Here is a 20,242-nt window from a genome sequence, read left to right on the forward strand (position 1 = left end):
AATGATTAATATGGAAAACACCCCCACGAAACCTCCTTCCTTGCTGTAGTCATGTGTAGAAACACTGTCTTTCTGCTGAAATGGAGCCTAATAAAGAGTAACTTTTAATAAATATTGGCTGAACAGAGCATAGCTGAACAAGCCTCACAAACTATGGGCAAAGCCAAACTAGAATTTTACCCATTCTTTTCTTAGCTTTCCTCTCTTTTTCTTATTGTCTCCCACCTTTCACTATCTTTTCACTTCTTTCTTTACTTGTGTTTACTCCTAGGTGAGTTCTTGTTTTTTTGGCCATCTACCCATCTCCTTCCCTTTCTGCAGCCAAGCCCTGGGGAGCTGACACATGCAGGCCACTTTAATTTAGCCTATCCTTTAAGATAACTTCATCTTTGCTTCCAGGGTAATGGGAGTTGATTTAGTAAATTTGACTTTCTCTTTGATTATTCTGGGCTTATGTGGTTTTGTAGTTTTCCTTTAATCAAGCACTGGGAGTTGTGTGGTCTGGGCACCCGTGGGTGTAGGGTGAGCTTGGACAACGGTAACCTCCCTGTGAACTAGTTTTCCACCTGTGAACAGAGGGGTTGGATTAAATGACTTTGTGTGGTCCCTCCCAGCTCTAAGATTCTTTCATCTATGGTCTGGATCCACTGGCCTATGACATTTATAATTATCCTTTGGCATTCTAAATATATTTAAAGTATATTTATAGAATTTTGACACAATTCAAACAGTTGATCACATATCTTGGCCACCACAGGAAGGAGGAGAATTTCATGCTAGACCAAATCAGTCTCAGACACTGGTAGCTTCATGGTTATATTCAAGAGCTCCAAGGGTGTGTGTATAATTTCCTTAATCACATACTGAATGAACAAACATGAAATAGTCGCTTTATATTAAGGCAGTTCTTTTCTTTCTACCCACCCTTGAAAAATGCACTGCAAGAAGAGTACTACTGAGGAAGCTTCTAAATAAACACATTTTCTAGGATTAGGAGGAAGGAGCTAGAGGTGAGATTTGAGGGGTGGTAGATAAGTGGCCCTCTTGCTGACCTGTCATCATAGCTATCCTAGATTACATATCATTTGAGAAAACTCCTTGATACCAAGGCGATGCATTCCTGGAGGTCTCAGTTAAGCTGAAAATGGTATGTCACAGAAAGAACCCAATAAAGCCCTAATTCCAATTCCAGTGGCTTGCAATGGATAAGCTTATTGAACTGAATTCAATGAAAATTTCTTTGGTGTTCACAAAGCTTCACAAAGGTCTGTTTTGGGTCTTGAGAGACATCTGGATGAGTAAGGCATGTTGCCCTTAAGCATGTGGTCTAGAAGAGGAGATGCAGGCCCTCTACTGATAGTAACACCAGCAATAGAAGGAAGGAAGTGCTAGACAGAGGGGAAAATTCTAAAAGGGAGTTCAGCCAAGAGGGTAAACTTAGCTGAGCCTTGAGAAATAACAAAGGACAAATAAGTCCTTTGTCTTGGACTACAAGGAGGACGGAACAAATATAAATTCTGCAGTTAGAAGGGATGATGCAGGGAAAGTAAGAAGGAAAAAGTATTGGGACTCCCTTGATGGTCCAGTGGTTAAGAATCCGCCTTCTAATGCAGGGGAGTTGGGTTTAATCCCTGACTGAGGAACGAAGATCCCACATGTGGCGGGGCAAATTAACCTTTGAGCGTCAACTGCTGAGCCAGACTGCCATAAGGAAAGATTCTGCATACCACAACTAAGACCTGATGCAGTCAAATAAATCAATAAGATTACTGTTAAGTATATACCACTTAAAGAAAAACAAGTAGAAAGAAATGTTTCACCAAAAGGGAACAGGATGACCAAGGGGAAGACTGGATAAATGCTTATCATGTATTGAGGGGATTAGTAATATTCTAGTATGATTGGATTAATGTCTATACAGATTGAAGAGGAAAGGCAAGGAGTAGGGTGGGGTGGGGAGTGGTTGTTCACAGCAGTCAGTGCAAATTGAAGAGTTTGCTCTTTACCAAAAACAGGACTTGCTGAAGGTTTTTGAGCTAAGAACCAAGGGTGACCATAATTGTTTTGGTGTAGTAACGGTTATGTGAGTACATTCCTTTGTGATTTGTAGAAAGAGCACCTGGCGGCAATGTGAGAATACAGTGGAGGAAGAAAGGGCTGAAGTAGAAATACAGATACTGAAACTTCCTGTGAGAAATAGGGGAAGCTTGACCTAAGGCAGTGATGGTGGGTGGACTTAATCATCTCCATTTGTTCTTTCTGGTTAACTCCCTTGTTTCAACCTGCTCTCAGCTGGTATAAGTTGCATTAACTTTGCCCTTTGGCTGCTAGATGGGATTGGCCAGTGAGTGGCACTGGCAGGAGATGGACGTAAGGAGGAAATAGTGACTGGGGCATTTATCTTTCAGTTCTCTCCCTGCTAGATAACAGGTTGATTATTCCACCCAGGGCTACAGTTTCTGTCCTGGGCCCTCTCCTGCAGCTACAACTTCTGCTGTGTCTTAGCAACCTCTCCCTCCCAGGCTCTTTTAGGCCCATTCCCCAATAGCAACCTGTGGTTGGGTATAAATAGCCTTTTTATGAAGCTATGCTCAGTTAATCCCATCTGACTGGGCTGCTTCGTGCTAGGACCCTGATCTATACAGTGGAGATAGAAATGAGGCAACTGTGAGACCCAAGAAAGTGGAAGGAAGAGGTCTTGACAACCAACTGGACGTGAATGATGATAAGGAAGGAGTGTTTAGGGACCACCTGGAGGCCTTTGTCTTGGACTACAGGGAGGATGGAAATGTGATGGGAAGGAGAGACTGTGGATTCAGTTTGAACGCGTTGAATTTGACGCATCCGTGGGAGATGATGGGAAGATGCCTGGTAGAGCTGGAAATGTGAGCCTAGTGTCAAAAGAGAGGTCAGTTGCTGGATCCTGACCTGAGAAAATTCTGAGTAGATTGGTAGCTGAAGTCATTGGAACCAGTGGGCTTTCTGAGAAAAGAATGGAAAAAAGATTTATGACTAAACTTCTGCAGTGTTGAGGAGTGAGAGGGAGAGGAAGCTGCGAGAGAACTGTGCAGACTCCTGAGAAGTGAGTGCCATCACAAATAGGCGGGAACATGCCCCGAAGCGACTGAGATTTCATTAAGGGAGACTGGATGCCGATAGGGACAGGGTTCTGCTCAGTGTTGGCCCAGAGACAGCCAAACTGTGGAGTCTGCTGGGCAGATGGGGGAGGTGAATGAGGGCGATAGGCCCACAGGAGGGCCCCACCAGCTACCAAGGGACCTGAGAAATGGGGGCAGAAGTCAAACATAGTTTACTTTCTGGGAGCGCGTGCTTGCAAGAAAGTGTTAGCTGTTCTGTTGTGTCCGACTCTTTGCGATCCCATGGACTGTAGCCCACAAGGCTCCTCTGTCCATGGGGATTCTCCAGGCAAGAATACTGGAGCGGATTGCTATTTCCTTCTCCAGGGGATCTTCCCGAGCCAGGGATCGAACCCATACCTCTTATGTCTCCTGCATTGGCAGGTGGGTTCTTTACCATTAGCGCCACCTGGGAAGGCCTTACTTTCTGGGCCCAGTGTTTCAAATCTTTACTGCTTTGATTATCTGGGTCAAATACAGAGGTTTTATTAACTTGAAGTCCTGTCACTTTAAATATGGTCTCATATAGTCCCAGAGAAAAGCCCTAAGTTCAGTGAAAGGAATAAATGACAGCAGGAAATAGGCCTATTTATATGGAAAAACTTCAAGAGAAGCAGAGTGCTGGCCCCGTGTTATAAATGAAGAAGATAGCTAAAGGAGGCAAGTGTAATCCTGGTTTTGGCTGACATTTGGAATTACCCTTGGTCTTCTCTGTAGAGTAAAGGGCAAAGCACATCACTTCTGAATTTTAGTGCTAACCACAAGGAGGGAGAGGGTGCACAGTTCCTCCAGAGTAAGATTCTTAACCTTTTGGAGTCTGGTTACAGATCCTCATTGAAGAGTTGAAGAAATAGTGGACACCTTCCTTAGAAAAACGTATGCTAACATCCTCACACACCCACCCATGCAATATCACATGTGATTATAGGGGTCCTAGAAGGGACCTGTCGTGTTAATCTCTCCCCCTTCTCATGCCACGTACAAAGTAGGTGCTCAGTAAGCATGTATTAAGCTATTGAGTATATAAATGTGTGAGGCATTATACTTAGTTTACAAAATTACGGGTCAGAATGAAATATCTTAGGTAGGAATAGATAAGGTTTTAGCACCTGTTCATATGATTTCATTTATCATAGCGGTTTTCAACTCTAGCTGGGCATTACAATCTTCTAGAGGAAGGGAAAATGTTACAAAAATACTAACACCTGGGTTGCACCCTGGAATAATTGACTGAAAATAGGTGTGGGGTTTGAGAATCAGTATTGCTTAAAAGCTCTTCAGTTGATTCTAATGTGCAGACAGGATTAAAATCAATGTGCAGACAGGATTAAAATCAATGTAGCAGGTTAAAAGCCACATCATTTAGTAGACAGAAAGATTATGTAGATAGTATGTTAACTAAGCTTTCATAGAGGAAATTTGGGACCATAATAAAAACTATAATCTCTTCCAATTACATAGAATATTATATATCACTGTCATGCACACAATCTCATTCATACCCCAAAGATACAGCAATAGTTAAGCCAAGCAGGCATCAGTGACTTTTCTCAGAACAAATCCGGTTCTGTTAATGCAAACTCAGATCCTCTGAGCTGAGCACATTTTTCTTTTGATTTTGCAAAATTGCTTCTTGGAGGATAAAAACAGGGGTTCCCACCCACAAAGAGCCCAACTCATTAGATCTGGAGTGGGGTCTGGGAATTTGTCATTTTAAAAGCACTGCTGATTCAACTGCAAGCCTGCGTCCCAAGCAGTAGCTCTAAACTGTGGGTGCAGTGGAAGAAGGTGGAGCAGAGGAGGCATACAGGTAAGAATTACTTGGGGAGATTTTTTCAAATGCACGTACAGGAGCCCCATCCTAGATCTATGGATTCAGAGAACAGCGGTGATGAGAGTGAAGATACAGAAAATGCTTAATTCTGATACCACTGTCACCCCAGCTGAGAACCAACACACATGAGATGCTTCTTGGTTGCCCAGCCATATTGCCCTGAGGCTACTGCTGCAATGGTGACCCCTGACCAGAGGACTGGGTGCTGGGCAGGAACTGGCATGGTGGGGCAAGGCAGCTGATTAAATACTGAAAGTATGTAGGAGGGTGCTAAGGGCAGGTGGGGATGACAAAAACAAGCTTTGTTCATTTCAGAGTTTTGTTAGGGCTGGCCCTTCAGAGTAACTGAAGGCAAGCTTGTAAGAACAAAAACAGAGTAGTTTCCAAATCACTTCTATTTCCCCTTGATCTCAGGCACACATGTCAACCCTGAAAGTGCCAGGTGCCCTTCTCTGCCATGTGTGGCACGTGAAAACACCCAAGTGAAACCACTGTCGGAGCGCACAGAATCAGGGGGATGCTGACCGCAGTTCAGCAAGGGTCCCTTTATAGGGCTGATGGAAATAAACAGTGGGGATGTCAACATAAGGCATCAAAAGACAGAACGGGCTGGCAGGTTTGTTCAAAGGATGCATAGTACTGCTCTCAAGGACAGAACAGATAACTCTTAGTTAATCAATCCCTTTGAATGATTTCCCTAGACAACACCTCAACAAATGTTACCAATGGTCATTCTTTCACCTTAGTCTCAGTTCTCCTCTCTTTGGGCTGTAGATTTCTGATTTCTCCCGTCATGTGTGCCGATACAGACTCCCTTTCGGGATAGCGAGGTAGGGTGTCATGAGCCGCTGTTTTCAGGGTTCAGAGTAGAACTCAGGGTCGCCTGGAATTACTCTGCTTCAGAGGATTTGGAAGGAAGAAGCGACTCATGGTCCAAAAGACTCTGAAGGGACTTCCTAGTAGTTCTTTGAAGAATTATCATGGAACACAGTGAGCCCTCAGCAAGCACTGCTGGAGAGAGTGAGGTATGTATATGTGTGTGTGTGTGTGTGTGTAACAGCTAAGGTGGGCTCTGCCTGATATTCTGTAACTCCTCACCCTCTTTACCTTGGCAGGATTTCTTCTCAGCAACTAACGTACCCAAATACTCCAAAGTGACGTCTGCTGTTGCCCCTCTGGGTATGGATGGAGGGAGGAGGGCAGCATGCATATATCTTGCTTGCTCTGTCACACATATAAGTGAAGTGAAAGTCACTCAGTCGTGTCCAACTCATTGCAACCCCATGGACTATATAGTTCATGGAATTCTCCAGGCCAGAATACTGGAGTGGGTAGCCTTTCCCTTCTCCAGGGGATCTTCCCAACCCAGGGATCGAACCCAGGTCTCCCGCATTGCAGGCAGATCCTTTACCAGCTGAGCCGCAAGGGAAGTCCATCACATATATAAAGCCCACATCAATGCTGGGACTGTGCCTTACAGGCCTGACTTACTCAGAACTGTTAACATTGCTTTACACCATTTACACTTGAGACAAGCCCACTGGCTAATTTCTCACCTGGACTGCCCAGTGGAGAGCTGTTTTGAAGTCTTTGTCCACAAGGGTGGGGTCTGCCCCCTTCTTCAGCAGCATTTGGGTGTGTTGAGGCCGGTTGTGGAAAGCTGCCCAGTGGAGTGCTGTCATCCCCTGCAAAACCACAGTCGGAGGGTCTCAGATGAGCACAGGCTATTGGGAAGTAGAGCGGAATACACACTTTCTTCCCAGGCCCAAAGGCATCACTAGATGCGTTGGTTGCTGACTGTCAGTTCACTTGTTCCTTGAATCATTCATTCAATGGTTACTCCTTGGCTTCCTACCTGATGCCAGGCAAACAGATGTCAAGGATACGCTAGGAAATGAGATCCATGTCCTCGTGGGAACTCCACTTTGGTAGAGGAAGATAATAAATGCACACAAGCAAGCCAAAGGATTTTCAGGACTGTTGAATGCTATAAAGAATGCACCTGGGGTGCCATGACAGCATAACCACCCTGGAGATAGGGACTGTTCTACATGAGCCTCTGGGAGCCGAGGTAACCTGAAGGTAGAGACCAGCAAGCAACAAGTCACAGAAGCAGACACTTGTGATCAGAGTACGCTGGGATGCCATCTCCCACCACCAGACCACAGCACTGTCTGTTTACTAAAGTATCCCCAGAGACTGACCCAGGCTAGATGAAAAGCAGTTGAATGAATGAATGAATGAATGAAGAGGGAGAGGAGGAGAGCCATGCAAGATGCAGTTGGAGAAAGAGGCAGGGCTGATCCTTGGAGCGTGGGATGGGGAATACCCTGTATAAGGCATTTGGGTTTTATTCTGAAGTCAGTAGAAAGACAGTGAAGGATTTTAAGCAGGTGTTGACATGGCCTGATTTACACTGTTTAGAAGAAATCACTTGGTGGCAGCCTGGAAATCAGATCCGGATGAGCCAATCTGGTGAATTCCACCTTCTCTCCTAGCTTAAGGTCACATGTTAGGTATGGTTTCATAATAAAATGAACTTCTGCTGGGAAACATTTGCCAAAAAGAACCAGTAGTATTTGAGAGTGGACTATGAAAAGATGGCCTCTTCTCTTTGCATATAGCTCACAATTACATGAAATATGTCTAAAATGATTCTAGATTAAGATGCCTGGTAAAGGAGTGAAGGAAGTGGACAGCTTTCTCTTTTAGCAGTTGTCTCTGCATATATCACAGTGTAACCACCTTGGCCTTCTCTGCTTATCCAAGATGAGCTGAGTGCAGGAGATGGGCTGCAGCCTAGCTAGGAGGGCAGAGCTATTATTATTCCAGATAATACATTAATCATATTCCAGATAATACATTCCTGGAGAATTGAATGGCAACCCACTCCAGTATTCTTGCCTGGAGAATCCCATGGACAGAGGAGCCTGGCAGGTCCATGGGATCACAAAGAGTCGGACATGACTGAGCAACTGACAGACACACAGATAATACATGGATATGTATTGATCTAGAGAGCTTTATGAGTTCTTCTGTATATTATCTCAATCCTCCAAATAACCTTTTGGATTAAATATTGTGGTGAAGTCTGTGGTGCGCACCAAATTCTATTTCCTCTTCCTCCAGGGCACATACTGAGTCTACATTCCCCAATTTCCTGGCAGATAGGTGTGGCCATGAGATTGAGTCCTGACCATTGCCGTGTGAATAGAAAGAACGGAAGAATGGAAGCCCCCACTCCTCCAAGGCCTGCCTAGAAAATAAAAACTGTGTAGTCTTTTATATATTTTCTCTTTCCTCACCTGACAGCTGAATAGAGGGGAGGATAAGTCTCAAGAAGATGTTGGAATCGTGTGATTAAAAAGTTCAGGACCCTGGTTGATGAGACAGGACAGAGTCAGCGCATCAACCAGCAATGAACAATGAAGCAAGCAGGAAAAAGCTTTTACTATGTCAGGCACTGAGGTTTTGAGTTTTTGCTATAGCAGTTGGTCAGCTCTGAAAGGTGTCACTGTCCTTCCCATTTTATGGAGGAAGTTGAGTTCTAAGGAAGTTCTCAAGCCTGTGACTGAGCACAAAACTGAATGTAGGGTTTGAGGTTTGCGGTGCAGTGGGATTAGAATGTAAGTCCCCTTGACCAGTTCCACATTCTAAATCATTAAACTATGGTTTGCTTTCAAGTTTCAAGTGTCATATAACACTGAGTCTCCAGATACTCTTAAAGATGTTTCAAGAAATTGGTTCCATATGGAAAATAATGACCGTCTAACAACAGTGGAACTTCTTGTTCTTATTTCTGCAGCTGAATATTTACTTGAGGTTCAGAATAGCTCAAGGCATTTCAGTGGGTCCTCTTTATTTTTAATTTGGCCCTCTGGAATTAGAAATCTGGACTCCAGGGAATCAGATTCTTTTTATTGTGCAGTGATTAGCCCTTTCCCAGAGCTGAGTACCATTTGCTTTAGAATCATTGGCTTCATTATGAAGTGCCACCAGCCCCAGGACTACAGACATCAGAGACAATTCTGAGTTACTGGAGTATAAGCTCATGAAGGCAGGGCCTTTTCCTGCCCGAGTCCCTGGAACCAAGAATGGTGACAGGCACATTGTGAATGCTAAGCGAAAGCTTGTTAAATGGATGAATGACTTTTTATGCTTCTGGATGGAATTTTTTGCTTTTGTAAAATTTGGCTTTGCTTTCTAAAATCATTCACACAAGAAAGACAGAACATGACTTCTTTATAGAAAATGAACTTGTCTGCCATGATCATTGTTATCAACTGTTCAGTTGAAACCTGTTGAAACCGGTTAGAATTCTTGATGAGTCCTCCAAACGAGGTAGATGGCAATCACTATATGCAGAGAGATTGATTTAGCCAGGTGAGACTTCAGCATGAAATTGTGAATTAATTTAATTCTTGTTAGGACACTGTTAATCCTTGTCTCCTAAACAGTTTCTAGGCTTTAGGAGTTTTTCTCTTAAAGCAACACCACTCCTCCTTAACTCCCTGTTGAAAAACCAAGCAACAACAACAAAAATGAAAACAAAAAAAAACTCAGCTCATGCATGTTTTGATAAACAATGCGAAGGGCCACTACTATTTTTCATATACCTACTTTGTGCCAAGAACTTCATTCACTTCATTGAATCTTTACAACAATCCTGAGAGATAGGTATTTTTAGACTCATTTTACAGGTGAGGAAACTGAAACACAAGTTAAATGATTTCCCTAAGGTCACTGACTGGGTATAAGACAAGTTGGGATTCAAATTGGGGTCCCTTCCACTCTGGAGGAAATTGTTTGTTCCACACATCAAGCTATAAGATTTCATTTTGGGAGTGAGTTCAGATACTGGAAAATTTTTTTCTTTGTGATTTTAGCTGGATTTGGAATCTTCTCACTTTCTAGAATGGTGATTCTCAAGCATAAGGATTTCCACCCTGTATTATTATTTGTTTCATTTGGCATCACTTCTAATTTTCTTCTGAAAGTGCAGCTGGCAAATATTTAGTTTAGTAAGCTATTGAAATGTATATATATAATCCCTCCTACCCATCCTCTACCTTGGAATTTGGGATCAGTGTTATAAATCACTGTTGATCCTCTGAGTGGCCCCAAATCAAAACTTGAATTACTCAATTAGTCTCTAAATAATAATACATTATAATATATAATATAAATATGTTGTATATTTATATTACAAACAGGCTTCAAACATTCAGTCAAGTCAAGAGAAATTTCCTGTTGCTATTTTTTTCAGTTGGGCTAATGGGAAATAAAAATACACCCTCTTAGAGTTAGTAATATGAAAACCAAAACTTTCAAAATCAGCTCAAATGCAACTCTTTGTATTGCACAACACACTTTGTTCAGGAACTGTTTCCTACAACTGCATCCTCCTTCTTTCAGCTTTTTTAACACTGCTAGCACATTGTAGTTGTGTTATGTTAAGACTGGTGGCCATTTAAGGGGCAGACTTCCAATTTGGCAATTGGAGTCTGTCCTGAGCTGTGATAAGAATTAAGATTAAGCTGTGATGCACTTTAATGGCAGAGGCTGTGGCTTATTCACTATGATATGCCCAAGCACATGGTACGTATTTGAGAAATGTTCGCAGGAAGAGTTAATCAGTGAATCGCAGGTTATCCAGGTTCCCTTGGATTCACAGGGAATATAAAACACCAGCGTCTGTTGAATGAAAGCCAGCCACCTGTGTCTAAACTGTGATGCCCCTCACTGAGGACCCAACTGGGCCTTCAAAGAATCTGAGAGCTAAAAATCTAGGAGTCTCTGGAAGATATGCTGCAACACACACCCAGATGGTCCTGGTGACAGTAGAATTCTACTTCTTTGAAAAAGAGGGTATGTTGGCTCTGAGTGAAGAGTAACTCACACTCATTTAAGAACATAGCTCTCTAGAAAGTTTTGGAGGGAGAGGTTAAGTTTTGGAGGGAGAGGTTAAGTTTTGGTTGACTTAGGAGCCATTTCGAGATTGTTGATAGAAACAGCTGTGTGTGATAGCTGTTGTGTGCATGGCAAGCTGGCTTTGGAACACACTCTGGTGCACATGAGTAATTCTGTGCCTTGGGCCTGTGCCACCAACATTTCAGTTAAGGGCTTTCAAGTCCTATCGTCTTCTCATAACTTTTTTCTTTTTTTCCAAAACCACTGTAACTTTTGTGCTTTATGAAGCAGAAATCTGATTCAGTGTTTAGTAGTTTTCTGTTTCAGAACTGCACTTTTAGACCAGCTCTTGCAGATGCTGAAAGGCATAGAGAGAAATGTGTGATGTGGCTGGGTGCTTGGGTTCATCCCGCATCTTGGTGCACCGGGGGATAGAATTCTAGCAGGTGTTTGCGAGATCAGCAAAACAATTCTAGGTCATTTGAAGGATCTAGAAGTTCACAGAAGTCCAGTTTGGCTCTCTTTGATTTTTATATTCACATATTATTAATTTTGTGACTACCGCTCACAAAAGTTACAGAGGGCCTTCTGTGTACAAAAAACTAGAATAAAGGATATAATTTAAAAGAGTCTAAAAGAACTTCTAAAACAAGATAAGACATTCAGTAATGAAAGCCATTTTCTTCAAATTTATGTGGGTAAAAACTTACAATTATAGATCACAAAGGGTAGTAAGGCATTAGCAAAAAGAGCTTGCATGTAAATATTGCAAATTTGTTCTTTAAAATATTTTGGTATCTGTTTTTCAATATAATTTTTTGTAATGCTATGTATTTTATATTATGTAACTTCAAACATTTTTCTAAAAAGGGATCCACAGCTTTCTCCAGTATACCAGATGTGTCTATGTCATGAAAATGGACAAGGACTCCTGCCCTAAAAGCTACAATATATTTTTGAAGCTCTCAAATGATATAAAATCTTATTTTTTTGAGAGTATATTTGGAAATAATTAAAAGTCACAGGGAGTCAAATCTGGTAAATAAAATGAGTCACTCATGGGTTGGGTCAATACAACAAAGAAGGGAAGGAAAATAAAGAGGGGAAGGACAATAAAATAAAATCATATGCCTTTTTCTTGAATTTAATAAGTTAATTCTTTATCTAAATTTATATTTTAGGGAGACTCTACTATGTGTAAGTTACTGAACTAGATTCTAGGGATATAAAGATAAAATATACATGGTCTGCCTCTAGGACCTAACGGCGAAGGAGGATCTGAGGAGAGAGGGAAGTGAGAGCTCCTGAGTAGCACTGACTCTGTTTGTTAAGGTGTTCATCTTTAGAATACAGATTCTGGTGCATTAAATTTTTTTGACTTTATTATTTTACCTTCTGCCAGCTGTAGAGACAAAGATTTCTAAAATCAGGGACTGTTTCTATTGATTTTGCCTTTTTTAATGCACAGTCCCTGCTTGTGCTTGTATCCTGGGAATGTTGTAAGTAGATTTTACTGCTAAGAATTATATCCAAAGATTCACATCTGTTTTTGCAACTTGGATTTATTTTCTGCGAGTGCTGTTGTAATGGAAGTTTGAATTGTCAGGCCACTCACAAAAATCTACTTATATCAGAATGTACACTAATATAGGACCAACTATCTATTTTAAATACCATGCATAACAGTGGTTTACTGGATAAATGCACTCAAAATTCTAATGCAGATGCCAATATTTTATAGTCCCTCTTCATGGGGTGCTCTTCCTGTCAGAGCTAAAATGAAAGCAAGAGAGTTAGATTCCAGGAATTTAGCAACTTAATTCTCTGTGGCTGCAATAGACAAGCCCCTCTCTTTGTCAGAGATTCCCCTGAGGTTCCAAAGAACAAAGACACAAAGGACAATCTGACCATCTGACCCATGGTGACTTTCCCACAGTGTTAAATCCTGCAGTGTGGATAGCTTCCAAACAAGTCACTTTATAATTAAGCAGTGTGGTTAATGAAACAAGAAAAACAAATAGATTATTGGAATGAGAACTCAGAAATGAAACCACATATCAAAAAAAAAAAATCTTGTAACAAACTAAAAGAAAATTTAGCATGATGTAGTTATGTCCCTAGGGGTAGGAAAGGCCTTTAAGAAGGATACCAGAAACAAAACAATAATGGACAAGAATGATCATCTTGATTATATCATATTTTAAAATTTCTGTAGAGGCAAAGACATCACAAACAGTTCTAAAATAAAGAATAGACTATGAAAAAACATTTGCAATTCAATAGCAGACAAAGGATTGGTCAGAATATAAAATAAACCTATGGGAGTTCCTATGGGAACTTCCTTGGCAGTCCAAAGGTTAAGACTCTGTGCTTCCACTGCAGAGGATACAGGTTTGATCCCTAGTCGGGAAACTAAGATCCTGAAAACCATGTCATGTGGTCAAAAAAAAACAAACCTCCTATGAATATGTAAGAAAAGGTGAATGGACAAAGGATCTAAATAAATAGGCAATTCACAGAAGATCTAAAAGTGAGCACTCTACCTATGAAGTTATGCTCATTTTCACTGGCTATTAGGGAAATGCAAATTAAAACAATAATAAGAAAACCCAACAACAGCAGGAAAACAGTGATAAGCACATTTTACACTATGAGTGGAGCTATAAATTGATGCAGTTGTTTTGAAGAACAACCACGCATGCATACTAAAAATTAAAATAGAGAACCCTTGTACACTGTTGGTGGGAATGTAAGTTGGTGCAGCTACTACAGAAAACAGTATGGAGGGTCCTTAAAAAACTAATTATAGAACTACCATATGATCCAGTAGTTCCATTCCTGGGTATATATATCCAGAAAAAATGAAAACACTTATTTGAAATGACACATGCACCCCAATGTTCATAGCAGCATTTTTTTACAATAGCCAAGACACGGAAGCAACTGAGTTCCCATCAATAGATGACTGGATTAAGAAAATGTGGTAATACATACAAAAGATTGAGAAAGTATATATATATATATATATATATATATATATATATATACATACATACTATATATACACAAAAGAACAATTACCTGCGGGCTAAGGTGGTAGGGTAGAAGTAATCAAGGACTTCTAGTATTACTTGTAATATTTAACTTTTTAAGAAGCAAATATGTTCATGTATTACTTATTCAAGTAAAAACTAATAGTACAAAAAATGTTTCGAGTTACTGAGCTCGGAACAGGATAGCCTCTAGAGTGATAGTCATCTCTGATATAAAGTGGTACACATTATGTTTTGTTTTACATGAGCAGTTAGAGGATGGCTGCAGAAAACTTTTTTTTTCTTCTTCTCTCCCTCTCTCCATTCTTTAGTTTCAGTTAACAACCTGTCTCAATTAAGTTAGATTTCTGTTAATTGATCATTTAATCTTTAAGCATTATTGTGACAAGCTTGGGAGTCCTTTAGTTATTCTTGGAAAATAATTTTATTCCAACTCTATAGGGGATATGTCTTGCTCTTCCCTCTTGTCATCAGGAAGCCATAATGCTTCGCCAGCACTAGCTTACCTTTTCCCTGATTTCTTTTGCTTTTGTTGTTTTGCTTCCTGTTATTTAACAGATGTAGGGTGTGTGTATTTTAACTGTTACTCCTTCATATATAATGGAGACTGTACTTGGAACTCATTGGAAAAGTGATTATGGGGTTGGGTGGGGGTGGGGCCAAAGGTGATTGCTTGTTCAGAACACTGAGAAGCCAAATCCAGGAACTCTACCAAGGTAATAAATGGAAGGGAAAGCCTGGGCTGTGTTCTTTCCATTTCAGAGCTATTCTTATTTCCCAATGGCAAAGAACAAATTAGCCCTTGCAAATTTATATGGATTGGCTCACACTAGCCATATATATGGGCTTCCCTGGTGGTTCAGATAATAAAGAATCTGCCTGCAATGCTAGAGACCCACGTTTGATCCCTGGGTTGGGAAGATCCCCTGGAGAAGGGAGTGGCAACCCACTCCAGTATTCTTGCCTGGAGAATTCCATAGACAGCAGAGCCTGGAGGGCTACAGTCCATGGGGCCATAAACAGTCAGACATGACTTAGTGACTAACATGCACACACAACATATATATGAAAGAAAAACACAGGCAAGCATTAGTAGTTGGATTCAGATGGATTTCAGACATGCTGTGATATGGTGTGAAGAGGAAGCTATGACACTGAAGGCAAGTGTCCTTGTTGAGGCATCTGCTCAAAAAAGTCAATAGGTCCAATGCTGGTGTAAGACCAAGAGGAGTCTTGTCTGAGAGGTTGCTTTGCACAAAAAGGAACTACAGACTTTTCTAATATTAACCACATATTGCCTGAAAAGTGTTAAAACTACCACTGTTAGAAAGATCTCTGACTACTTTCATTCTCACCACCAGCCAGGGGCCTCCCAGGGTGGGGAAAAATAGGGAACTGTCACTTTGCTAGGGGATGTTCAGCTCCACTGAGTTGGGGGCAGAGTTGGATGTCTGTAAGAGAAATTTAACTTTAGGGTGTAAATGACTGAATTTGCCCCCTTTTATTTAATAAGTCCCAGTGTGGGGTGGGGGTGAAGGAAAAAGCTGAAGGTGTAAGAAGTGGTTGGCAAGTTGCCCAAAGTCTAGAAGTTCTTAATCAGCCGACACAGACTGCAAGCCCCCAGGCTCCCTGCTTTCACATGAAGGGCACTTTCTCATCTCTGGTTCTCGTTTTTAAAGCAGAAGTTTAAAACAGTGCAATATATATACGGAATTTAGATAGATGGTGGCGATAACCCTATATGCAAAACAGAAAAAGAGACACAGAAGTACAGAACAGACTTTTGAACTCTGGGGGAGAACGTGAGGGGGGGGATGTTTTGAAAGAACAGCATGTATACTATCTATGGTGAAACGGACCACCAGCCCAGGTGGGATACATGAGTCAGGTGCTCGGGCCTGGTGCACTGGGAGGACCCTGAGGAGTCGGGTGGGGAGGGAGGTGGGAGGGGGGATCGGGATGGGGAATACGTGTAACTATATGGCTGATTCATGCCAATGTATGACAAAACCCACTGAAATGTTGTAAAGTGATTGGCCTCCAACTAATAAAATAATATTAAAAAAAAAAAATAAATAAAAAATAAAATTCACTCCTTACTAAAAAAAAAAAAAAAAAAAAAAAAAAAAAACAGTGCAATATTCTCTCACATGGGGTTTTGCTTTAAACTACTGAAGATGAGGGGTAGGTGAAAGCAGCGTGTGACCACCGAGTCAGAGAGGTGTCTGACCTCAGAGCCAGACTGTGAAGTAGGGACTTTTTGATGTGGTCATTAATGCCAAGCCAGTTGGAAGGAGGCCTTTGATCCTAAGGCTCAAGGAAGACGAGAGGTACAGCCCGAGAGAAACATGGAGTAGGGGCCCAGCCCCTGTTAGGGGCTTCCTCCCACTCTGTCTAGGGCCAGTCGGCCCCCTTGAAATCAGAGTTATTTTACATCTTGAGGCATATACATTTTCAATACTATCGGGCCTTCTTAAAATTATCTGACATTCTTAGTGAAGTCAAATTAAGTTTACATTTTAAAAATTCCATTAAAGATCAGGTATTTAAATCCGTTTTAAGAAGCTGGTTGAAGAAATTAACCTGGCTGATAAAAACCAGACTTGGTTTTTTAAAAAGAGTTAAATAGATACAAGCCCCTCAGTGGCTCTGGGGCAGCTCTGCCTGGTCTGATCCACCCTCCCTCAGGAACTTTGTTGAGAGTGTTGCTCTGTCTTCTTGGACACCTGGCACAAGCTTGCCTTGCAAGGTAAAGGCAACAGCAGTTGTGATCATTGGCATTAATAGTGTGGCCTCTGGAGCAGGGAGCCTAGAATTACTATCTATCTGTCATCTTCCACTCAAAGAAAGAGCATCAGCAGCCATCGAAATTTTTGGTTCTCGAGAAGACAGGAAAGAGCAATATTTATTTCTCAATGTCCAAAGGGAAATTACAAAATCTCAGTGGTAGATAAATGCTTAAATACTTAATGCAATAAATCCTACCCAATTAAAAGCTATCCGCAGCCACAGTGGGATAAATTTCTGCCTGAGAATTAATAATAGAGACACAGGCTTCCCTCTCAGGGTAGGAACACAAAACTGCTCCATCCCTTCCTTGCATCTTTAAGAGAGGAAGTTCTGTGGTTCAGAAAACCCTTTTTCCTACTCTAACCTGCACAATGTCCAACCATTTCTTGTGAGGGCAGGCTCACCTCATTGTCCTGGTGATTAATCTCATTGAGGTTTGACTGTTGCACCAGGACTGTAAGGAGCCTGTAAAGAAAAACAGGAGAAGTAGCTTTAAAGAACAGAACCTGTATGAGAAAATGACATCAGAAATACAATCTGCTGAAGGCCTCCAAATGACCAGACGCCCTTTGCATTTACTAGGGGAGAGATCTATGGGAAAGAAGCCAGGATGATAGGTAAGAAGGCCCAGGAAGGCAGGTAGGAGGAAGACCTCTGTCTCTTCTCTCCCTCCTCCCTATCTCAGTGCTCCTGAAGGGTGAAAGGGAATGCAGAAAGCAAAACCTCAGGCTTATTATATTCACCAGACCTGTATCCCTTTGTGTTCACTCTAAGAAGCAAAGTTCTCCAGTGCTTATTCTTTATTCATTTTGCATAAACTTCGAGTGCTTTCAAATTGCTTCACTACTTGGAACATGTGTCATACCTTCTAAATGTACAGGTTACACCTGGAGGCAGTCAGCATTTACAATTTTGCTTATTCTTTCTAAAACACAAAATATCTAAGCATGCAGTAGGAGTTATCAGTGTGAAACAACAGCTGATGATTCCCAAGTTCAAGTTCTTATCCCACTTGGGCCACATACTTGGTTGACTGAGGTCAACACTCCATCTGTGGGAGAGAAGCAATTGAGTTTAGGAGCCCAGACTCTGGAGCCAGACTGTCTGGGTTCACATTCCAGTTCTGACACTGACCAATTCTGTGACCACAGGCAAGTAACTTAACTTCTCTGTGCTTATGCATCCTCATCTGTAAAATGGGGGGAATGAAAGTGCCTATCTTATAGCTCAGGGTGAGGATTAAATGAGTTAATAGGCAGACAGCATTTAAGGCATGCCTGGAGCACAGTGTTATTTCTAGAATACTTAACCCTGGAAATTTTAACCCAGGCTCCATCTCAGAATTCCCTGGGGAGAATTTTTTAAAACCACAAATACCTGGGTTGTATATTCAAGGTTTCTGACTCAGTAGGTCTGGAGAGAAGCCTAGCTTCTACTCTTTAAATAAACTATTCAGGAAATTCTTGTAAACAATCAAATTTGGAAACTACTGAGGAAGATGCTGAATGAATTAATCAATAGATATTCATTGTCATAGACAGAATTGTGTCCCCTGACCCCCAATTTGTATGTTAAAGCTCTAATCTAGTGTGTGTGCATGCTCAACTGCCTTTTGCAACCCTATGGACTATAGCTCACCAGGCTTCCCAGTCCATGGAAGTCTCCAGGCAAGAACACTGGAGTGGGTTGCCATGCCCTCCTCCAGGGTATCTTCCTGACCCAGGGATGGAACCTGAGTCTCTTGTGTCTCTTGCATAGGCAGGCAGGTTCTTTACCACTAGCGCTACTTGGGAAGCCCCTCTAAGGCCCCCAGTGCCCTAGAATTGTGTCTGTATTTGGAGATAGAGCCTTTAAAGAGGTAGCTAAAATGGGGGCTTCCCCGGTGGCTCAGATGGTAAAGAATCCACCTGCAATGCAGGAGACCTGGGTTCAATCCCTGGGTCAGGAAGATCCTCTGCAGGAGAAAATGGTATTCTTGCCTGGTGAATTCCATACAGTCCACGGGTTCAAAAGAGTCAGACACAACTGAGCAACTAACACACACACACACACACCGCACACATACAAGGTAAAATGAAGGGTGATTACAGTGGGCTTGAATCCCGCTTGATCAGTGTTCTTGTAAAAGAGGTTAGACTGACTGACACAAAGACACACACTCATGGTCGGCTTCCCTGGTGGCTCAGAAGATAAGGAACCTGCCTGCAACGCAAGAGACCCAGGTTTGATCCCTGGGTTGGGAAGATCCCCTGGAGAAGGGAATGGCAACCCACTCCAGTATTTTTGCCTGGAGAATCCTATGGACAGAGCAGCCTGGCAGGCTCCAGTCCATAGGGTCCCAAAGAAATGGACATGACTGAGTGACTAACACTTTCACTTCACTTTCGCAGTGGAAAGTGAAGAGAGGTGGCAAGAGGATGGTAATTGAAAGCCAAGGAGAGACTCTCAGAGGAAACCAGGCCTATTGGCACTCTGATGTTGGACTTCCAGTCTTCAGAGCTGTGAAAAAATAAATTTCTGTTGTTTAAGCCACCCTTCCTGTGGTACTTTGTTATGGTCACCCCGACAGCAAACTAAAGTCACCAAGAAGATAAACAGTTGTCTATGTGGAAACAATTTAAAAAATTCAGAAATTATTTTGGAAGAATTATTTGAAAAATAAAATGGCTTGTCATTCTGCTGAATCAGATTTTCACTGTTGCTCAGCTTAGGTTACACCTAAGTTCCTAAGTATTAAATTGCTTAATACTGATCAGAGGGATTGATCATGCTGCATTACAAAGAGTACTTATATGGGGATAGACTTCTTCAGTGAGGGTGAAATAAACAGGAAGCTTAAGTGGTGGTTGGCTTTTTTTCTTTTTAATTTTTACAATGTTGTGTTGGTTTCTGCTCTAAAACAATGTAAATCAACCACAATTATACATATATTCCCTCCCTTTTGAGTCTCCTTCCCTCCGCCCACCCATCCCCCTAGGTCATCACAGAGCAACGAACTGGGCTCCTTGTGTTAAATCTAGTCTTATCACTGTTTTGGGGGAGCCAGGGCAATGCTGTGATTTAAATCTGTCTTCACCACTGTATGACCTTTCTGAGCTTCTGGTTCTCACTTCGTAAAAAGAATAATAACAGTGGTGGTGGTGGTGAGAGTTAAATAGTGTAACAGGTGTAAAGCTCCTAGTATACAGATTTTAAAGGAACAGTGGCTATGACCGAAAATGGCACATTTATTTTATCCTTTCTGAATTCTAGAATTCTTCCATCAGGTGGGAAGATGCTACAAAAATAATTGCATTATGGTTAAACACTGTTTTTTATGTTTTCCTTTAGAGCTTCTTTATGAGGGGAGGGTAACTGGTGTCTATCTTTCTTCTTTCTCTCTTTCTTTTTCTTTCTCTCTCTCTTCCTTTCTCCTCCCCTCCCCTGCTCTCTCTTCTCTTCCCTTCCTCTCCCTCTCTGTGTCTCATTGATGGCCATGGTCTGATGTCTAGGGCACATCTGGTGTAAGTGCTGAGTGA

At 41.7% G+C, this 20,242-nt stretch overlaps 1 protein-coding gene across 1 annotated transcript in view; it reads right to left on the bottom strand.

Moving 5' to 3' along the window:
• The window catches only part of ANKRD55 (ankyrin repeat domain 55), a 104,287-nt gene that overhangs the window by 33,546 nt on the left and 50,499 nt on the right, over positions 1-20,242 (bottom strand). The window contains exons 5-6 of the mRNA XM_065905600.1: positions 17,129-17,189; positions 6,528-6,656 (exon numbers count right to left, since the gene is read on the bottom strand). Coding sequence (XP_065761672.1) covers positions 6,528-6,656; positions 17,129-17,189 — 190 coding nt within the window. The remainder of the gene's footprint in view (positions 1-6,527; positions 6,657-17,128; positions 17,190-20,242) is intronic.

This window comes from Muntiacus reevesi, chromosome 14 (genome assembly GCF_963930625.1).
Source record: "Muntiacus reevesi chromosome 14, mMunRee1.1, whole genome shotgun sequence".
Classification (NCBI taxonomy): Eukaryota; Metazoa; Chordata; class Mammalia; order Artiodactyla; family Cervidae; genus Muntiacus; species Muntiacus reevesi.